At 34.1% G+C, this 8,063-nt stretch overlaps 2 protein-coding genes across 2 annotated transcripts in view; one reads left to right on the forward strand and one right to left on the reverse strand.

Annotated features, from left to right (window-relative positions):
* The first annotated feature begins 4,342 nt into the window (after window positions 1–4,342).
* LOC108574559 (cuticle protein 21-like) lies at window positions 4,343–5,486 on the forward strand. Its single transcript, XM_017937167.1, has 2 exons — window positions 4,343–4,374; window positions 4,788–5,486. Exons 1-2 carry the CDS (start codon window positions 4,363–4,365, stop codon window positions 5,484–5,486), a joined length of 711 nt encoding a protein of 236 aa, XP_017792656.1. The 5' UTR covers window positions 4,343–4,362.
* A 1,537-nt stretch (window positions 5,487–7,023) lies between these two features.
* Window positions 7,024–8,063, reverse strand: part of LOC108574560 (structural maintenance of chromosomes protein 6) — a 6,153-nt gene continuing 5,113 nt past the window's right edge. The window contains exons 18-21 of the mRNA XM_017937169.1: window positions 8,040–8,063; window positions 7,763–7,957; window positions 7,434–7,567; window positions 7,024–7,057 (exon numbers count right to left, since the gene is read on the reverse strand). Coding sequence (XP_017792658.1) covers window positions 7,024–7,057; window positions 7,434–7,567; window positions 7,763–7,957; window positions 8,040–8,063 — 387 coding nt within the window. The remainder of the gene's footprint in view (window positions 7,058–7,433; window positions 7,568–7,762; window positions 7,958–8,039) is intronic.

Consider the following 8,063-nt stretch of genomic DNA (forward strand, 5'->3'; position numbering starts at 1 on the left):
AACGAACTGCAAATCGATCTTCTAAAATTTCACCAAATTCCGAGCGCCGGGCGTAAAAGAAGCAAAAGGAAGGGAAAGAAAGAAGGAAGAAAAAAAAAGAAGGAAAGAAGAGGAGAATTGGTTGGTACGAGCTGGTCGCGAAACTTTCAAGCGATATACGTGTCAAACTGGCCCGCTGGATCCCGATCTACCTCGATCGTTGCGTCACATCTAACGTTACCGGTAAACAGAAGTGGAGCACTTTCATATAGAAAAAATAGGCAGGGCCATGGTGAATTGCGAGGCCCACATTGATCGATTAAATAGCTTCGGGCCATCCGAGAACTATACCATCCAGATCTTGATCCAGAATCGAGGCTCGTACCTGCCCAAACCTGGCATACCCAAAAATGCTACCGCGCCGTGTAGTTCGCGTGAAATCAATGTCACAACTCGAATTTAGGTCTTCCGCACTTGTTGCGTACTGGCCTATTCCTACTCTTTCCGCGCCGGTATTACACGTTCGCGCCTGTTAATTGCGCCAACGCCAGCTAATTTTCAGTAGACACAGCTGGGGCATTACTTCGAAATGTCGAATTTTTTTTTCTTCGAACAAAAGTGGATTTTTCAGCGATAGATTGCAAATTTCAAATTGTTCTAGTTGTTACGATGTCCATTTCAGAAATCCACTTTTACACATTGACGATTATTATTTAACATGTTCGAAAATACGGAGTCAAAATGATCGACTCCACTTATTCATATTTTTTCAATTTTAGTATCAAAACACACGCGTAATTTTTCATCAATGAAAGAAATTTAATAAATTATATTTTACGGAGTTAGTCAGCTTGGCTTCTGAGTGGCCCGTATAACAATCTGCGAAATGGCTAATAAATGATTGTATTACATGTCCATTGTGTTTTATCGAATGAATTTTAGTACGATGTTCGCGTGAAAAATATTTTTTAATTATATTTCGTTCTACTCGAGGAAAAATTAAATATGAAAATATATATTAAGATTTGAATTGGTGAATTTTGTTCTAAGACTGCTGTTATAAAGCAGCCGTTTCCATTCGTTGGCGATTGCTTCAAAAATACAGTCTTACGTTGAATTTGAAAAAAATTCAATATTTATTATCAATATCCAATTTTTAAAAGAATTAATTTTGGTACATTTATAACAGACACTGAGTTAAAAATCCAATTCACTAGTAAGTGTTAAGAAAAAACGATATTACATTTACTTTGATTTTAGTTCATCGATGGTGAATTCATAATTGTGCCGATGATTATGAGAATGGCCTAAGTCGCATAATTTTCGTATTGAGATATTTAGAATTTCCCCTTTAGGTATATTAAAAAATAATTTTTCATTGTGCAATGAAATATTCCACAAAATACTTGCTAATATAACTCTTTTCTATGAAAAGATCAACGCGACACAAAACAAGTGATAAATTCAGTTCTTTTAGATTTTTTACTTAGACCACTGTCATAATCACCAGCACAACTATAACTTCATCAAAAGATTTACACCATTATTTTACATTTCCATTACGACGATAAAAGTTCTCTTTGTGATAAGAATGTTTTAATAAAAAAACGTCTATTAACAAATATGAATAAAGATTACACTTTTTCTATTCAAAAGTATGTCCTTTTCTTACTAATATATATACAGAAGATGTTTTCATGTTTCCATTAAAATGTATCTTAGACCTTCGACTGGTGTACGAATCCTTGCGTATCTATACTGAAAAAGAAGATGTACAGATAAGGAGAAAGTTCAGTAAGAAAAGTAATAATGCTCCGATAATAAAAATTTACCTATATATCATTAATCGGGCAAAATCCGATCAGTCTTACGTCATCAACTTCTTGCGTCACTGGTACATAACCTCATTCTCTTCTTATTTTTTCATACTGCGAGAAGACCAGTTGTTTCCACCAATTATGGAAGAGCTCAAGGTCGTCCGATACAATTTTTTTGCACCAATGACCTATAGTAAATTTGCTATTTTCGATACGGTGCCCCCTTCGGTACGAAAATCTGCGCCTTGAAGACATTTTGTGAAATTTCTCCGATTCGTCGCAGAGCGTAATTTAACAATGTTATCGTTGAAACTTGTCATTCTCTCAATTGATTACGATATTTCATTTTATTTGTACATTTACCACACACCTGAAATGTAATAGAATTTTTCACGCAAACGATACGAACGACAGCGCTTCGTACTTACGATATGTTGCACGTTGATAAATTGATCGTAGCATATTACAGTGATAAATTCTGTTGGAAGAATTTTCCAGTTAACAACTGAGATCATCAGCTACGAACTGTAAATGGCCATGTAATTACATTACGATCTAAAATGGATAGTAATAAAAATTAAATATACGCATTTTGGGTATCCTTTTTATTTTTATACGTTTTTAAAAGCATGTTCAGGCGAGATGTAGTATTGCCGAAGACTGTAAGAAGAATTGTTAAAAATTTGTTTCACATTTCAGTGGTTAATAAAGATGTATCGATGATATTTCATTTACGCCTAATTGAAAATATATATAAAAAAGGAGTAGAAAGTAGTATTGCAAGATTTTATATTAAACGTTTGTATATAAATTTATTTTTTTGCGATTTAATTTGATCGTGTTTCATCGAAAGAGGCGTTAATATTTTAATCGATACTTACGAAGATCGATCATTCTTCGTGCAAAATGAGTTCACCGAAACGGATGAATCGTAATTATGGTAATTTAGCATGCACATTTCTCTTTTCGTCTTTATTCCTCTTGTAGATTGCATCGACATACGACCGAATCAGCTGTTTTCCTGTTTGAAAATGTATAATAATGAAACGAAAGTAAAATGAAGTAACTACCCTTATCTTCCTATGCTTTGTTATACTAAAACTTAGAGAAACGTATCGTGTTATGTTAAACTGTAAAGAGAGAGTCCAGCTTTCTACTATATTAATGTTGTTGCTATTATTACTTTTACCAGAGTTTCGTTCAATTTTTTAAACGAATACATTGCCAATTTACAAGTGAAGTGAAAATAATCAATTCTGAAGTGTTGACAAAATTTTTAATTCGAATTAAAAAATAAAATTTGAAAATTGTAATTCAAAATTTTTATTTTGAATTAAATGAAAATATTCAATTGACATTCATAAAAAGTTTCATAATCTGAAACAAATGACGCCATGGGCTGGCTTTATTCTGCTCATGCGCATTAGACGCAAAAAAGTTTGCAAATACTGTGAAATCAGAGAATAAAGACAATCTTTTTTTTTTAATTTTATATACATTATGTTTTTTATCTGGATGCAAATTGTAAGCGTTTGTGCATAAATTTATACCTAATTACATAGGTTTATGCATGTGACAAAAAAGGGAACAAGTTCTTTCTGTTTTATTCTAAACAGTCAATTAACTCTAAATTGAAAGAAAAAAAAAATGCAAATGTTCCTGTGACAAATTAAAAATTATAATATATACAAAAGATATACAGAATCAGTAATAAATGACACGTGTCTTAAGCGAAAATCTTAAAAATGTTAAAAACAATGTGCATATGTTTTGCACAAGAATTAATAATACGAAAACATTTGTTCGAGAATATAAATTGTTATTTTTTAAAAGATAAGTTAATACCAAAATGGATTGAAACGAATCACCGATCGCTACATTTTCTTCATCTAAATGCATGTTTCTTTCCTAATCGTTAAAATGAACACTAATAAAAAATTCATTAAAACATTCTTTTCAAGATCTCATTTAAATTTTGCGGATAGCGTAATTTCATTTAGTTTCACTATGATATACATAATGCGATGTGTATCCTCTGATGCATCAAACATAACAACAAATAGATAACCTAAAAATAAGTATCTAAATGAAAGAAACGAAATAAACGAGAGATGACAATGTATACTTTGTGTTAAATCGACAAGAAAAAATTCGAGAAAAACAAGAAGAAACAACGATAAATTTTTCTTCTCAGAAATAACTAATAATACAAAAAATATATAGGGAAGAAAACTGTTAACGTGTTTCCCTCGACGAAAAGTCCACGGAAGGATTAAGTAACTCGTGGCAAGGACGTGGCCTAGTCGACGGAGACGGTGTTCATGATGGTCCAACGAGTATCGTCGCTGATCGAATTGTTCGTGATGGGCGTGGTTCGATTTCTTGCTCAATTTTGTGCCACTCTACGGCCGCAAATCGGGTGACCGTCGAAGGTACCGTCACCCAGTTACGTCAGCGTGCCCGTGGGTCCTGCTCGTGCAGTATAAAAGCCGAAAACCACCCGTCTGTAGTATCATTCGCATCACAGACAGACAGATCAAGAGATCTACAAATCAAGCAAGCTACAATGGCCTTCAAGGTATTACGAACTCCAGAACACTCGTAACCCGTTTCGAGAGCATCTTTAAGTTTTCTCCTCGACTATCAAAAGACATTCCATGATGCGTAATCGCAAAACTTTTCATACACGTACTTTCGTATTTATACTTGTCTTTCTTTTAATGCGCGATTTAGAGTAATTATATTTTTATTCTTATTCTTTTCTTCCTTTTTCTTTTCTCTCTCGTGAACAAATAGCAACGTCTCAAGTCTTTGATGTCGATTTTCGATTAACGCTCTTTAATTCCAAACTCATGGTAAAGAAATAGAACGCATGTATACGTTCTCGATTTCGATAACCCTACGCATACTATTTAGTAGCGCTGCTTTCATCAACCGGTTATAATCGTTTAAATCTATAACAATTCTAACGAACAAACAATTTGTTTGCAGTTTATTGTTTTCGCCGCCCTCGTAGCAGCCGCAAACGCTGGACTTATACCTGCAGCGGCTCCTTTATCCTACGCACCAGCCGCGCATTTGGCTTACTCTGCCCCAGTGGCAGTAGCTGCTCCACTGGCTAAGACTGTGGTTGCTCCAGTGACCAAAACGGTAGTGGCTAAGGCAGTGGACGACGAATACGACCCCCATCCTCAATACAGCTACGCTTACGATGTGCACGACAGCCTTACCGGCGATGCCAAGAGCCAACAGGAAACCCGTGACGGAGACGTAGTTCAGGGCAGCTACTCCCTCCTCGAGGCTGACGGAACCAGACGTATCGTTGACTACACCGCCGATCCAGTTAACGGATTCAACGCTGTCGTTCGTAAAGAAGCAGCCGCCGCTCCTCTCATTGCCGCGCCAGTAGCCAAGATCGCCGCTGCTCCAATTGCTAAACTCGCCGCCGCTCCAGTCGCCTACGCCGCCCCTGTGGCCAAACTCGCAACTGCACCAGTCGCCTATGCCGCCCCAGTCGCCAAGATTGCCGCTCCCCTCGCCTATGCTGCCCCAGCTGCTCAGTTCGCCTATGCTGCTCCAGCTGCTGCCTCCCTTGCCTATGCTGCTCCAGCTGCTGCCCCCCTTGCCTATGCTGCCCCAGGTGCTGCCCGTCTCGCATACGCCGCCCCAGCCCAAGCCCTCATCCACTGAATCTGATCTGTTGTCTTTAGGAATAATGTTTGTCGAATAAAGCACGGTTCGTTTAGCAAGTATATAAAATGGTTGTATTATTTCTTTCCATTCTTTTTCGTACTTATTTCTCGCTTTTACTTCATTCTGTTCTTGTACACCCTTAGTCTTTTTGTGTTTTAACTTTTTCAATTTCGAGACATTTATCGACAGATATACATATGTACTTACATTACACAGCGAGTATGCACAAATGTCGCTAGTGCACACAATTAATAGAATACCTGCTTACTTTTTACTGTACAATATTATGCTAGACCATGATATACGTATAAATGAAAATAATTTTCTTGAACTTTATTGAAAATAAATTGAAAAATCTCTATTAAAATTGAATTTCGTTAAAATTGGTAGATTACGTAGATATACAACCACTATTTCTCTTTGTGTTACTAATTTGTAAACGTTTAGCTAAGTTTTTGCTAAATATTGACCAGTTGGTAAACAGTTTGTTTAAATCCAACTGGTATTAATGATACTGACAAAAATTAAACAAATATATTTTGTAAACTTAAGTTTACAAGTTCAGTTTTGTAAACTTAAGTTTACAAAAGGTTATGAAAAGGTTGAAGAGTCCATAAAAAATTTACATCAGGTCGAGATATTAAGCGAAGAAGCACACAATTGAGATGTGTAAACAATGACACGGTCATTATACTCGCGCTTTCAATTGTTCTTATCGTTTGTTAAAGAAATTGTATTTCATTAACAATTCACGGACAGACATCGTGTCTGCAATACTTTCTCTGCCAGTACCAATGTTGCTGATTACACAATATAACCACGCCTCGCACGCGTCGGTCTGTTCGTGTGTAATATACGTAATGTGAACCATTGCGTTAATCAGGAACTATGAATAAACCAGATTCGCACAATGAAGCAAACCTTGATCCATTTACAATCCGGTATACTCTCCTTTATAAACGCGTTTAAAACATTATTGTCTATAATGTTCATAATTGATTACAAAATGATAATCGATCCACGAATTCAATAAGAGTATACGTAAAATTTGACGACTTTCTGACGTTACTACATAAATATATGTGAACAACAAATATCTCCCCCTTTAAACTATTTCTCGGATTTACTTTATGTGCTTTTGTGTAATTTGTTACGTAATTTATAAATGGTATACAACAAAAAATAAGAAAAACAATAATGAAAATATTAAGATAAATTATATTTCATAAGAACAGGTACAAATGATATATTACTTTTAGTATAGAAATATATTTTGCACGATTTCAAAACCTGCGTGCATTTTTTGATGGAAAAAACATTTTTAACCTACAATAAAAATAAAAAACTATACATATTTATTTTTACGTAAATTGACTATTTGTCTCTGTAATATAATTCCGTAATCCTAGTAATGCTTAATTCTTATGCATCATATAACTTAAACAATACAATAATATAAACACATGTTTTTTATAAGAAGTTAAGAAGTGATAAAATTCTCATTCTCCTTAAATATTGATTTATATAATACTTGTTAGTTCTGACTTGCTCTTTCTGGTTCTGCCAGTCTAAAAATTTGTACATAAAAATATATTGCAGAAAATTTTTTACTTTATAAAATATATTTAACCCTTTTGCTACTTAGAGCAACTATAATCATGCGTGGTAAAACGATTTCTGAATAAAATGAAATATGTAAAATAACTAACAGTAATCACTTTCACTTCATATCTTATAAGTAAAATAGTTTCCTAAACCTTATTTATTTATGACAATACAGTAAATTAGGTAATATATTATAAATACGATTTGCTGCCCCGTTTGTATGACTGGATGTCGTTTGTGTTTCAAGCGGTGATTTTTCTCCTACATCCGCCGTAGCGAAAGGGTTAATTTATACTAAAACATTATGACTGAATTGTATTATATTTAAATTGCACCTACTTATGAATTGTTACATAATCTTCTGCAAGGATATTAGACGTGTCTAAAGGAGTCAAAAATGTGAACTGACTTTGTGGATGTGTTTTAGTATGATCCAAAAGAATGTCCATTATAACTCGTCGATTTACCTTATCCTAGTTTCAGAATAATAATGATTAATGAATGTTGAATCAAATATTGATAATAAATTATACTCATAATATAATAATGTCTTCATTATACATTTTACAAGTGTAAAGGGGAGACTCAATTTGACTTGCTATTATGCCTAACCTATACTATGTAATATATAGTACATAACATTTATAATAGTCATAATATACACGTACCATAAAGACATCAAATTCATCGAGGAAATAAAAAGGCAAACCAGTGCAATCCCAAAGTGCCAAAATAAAAGCAATAGTCGAATACGATCTTTCGCCACCTGATAATGATCTTGTATCATTAATTGAGTTTTTATCATTCTGCGAGTGTACCTTAAGTTCGAGTATTTTTTGCGCGTGATCAATATTTATAGTACCCTAATAAAAATATCTAAATTAAAGAAATATTGCGGAAGATAAATATCTTGCCTTTAAATTTAAAAAAATCTGTTATACATACTTTCTTATTTCGTAAAGCGAGTAC

The sequence above is a fragment of the Habropoda laboriosa genome, unplaced genomic scaffold, assembly GCF_001263275.1.
Source record: "Habropoda laboriosa isolate 0110345459 unplaced genomic scaffold, ASM126327v1 scaffold175, whole genome shotgun sequence".
NCBI lineage: Eukaryota > Metazoa > Arthropoda > Insecta > Hymenoptera > Apidae > Habropoda > Habropoda laboriosa.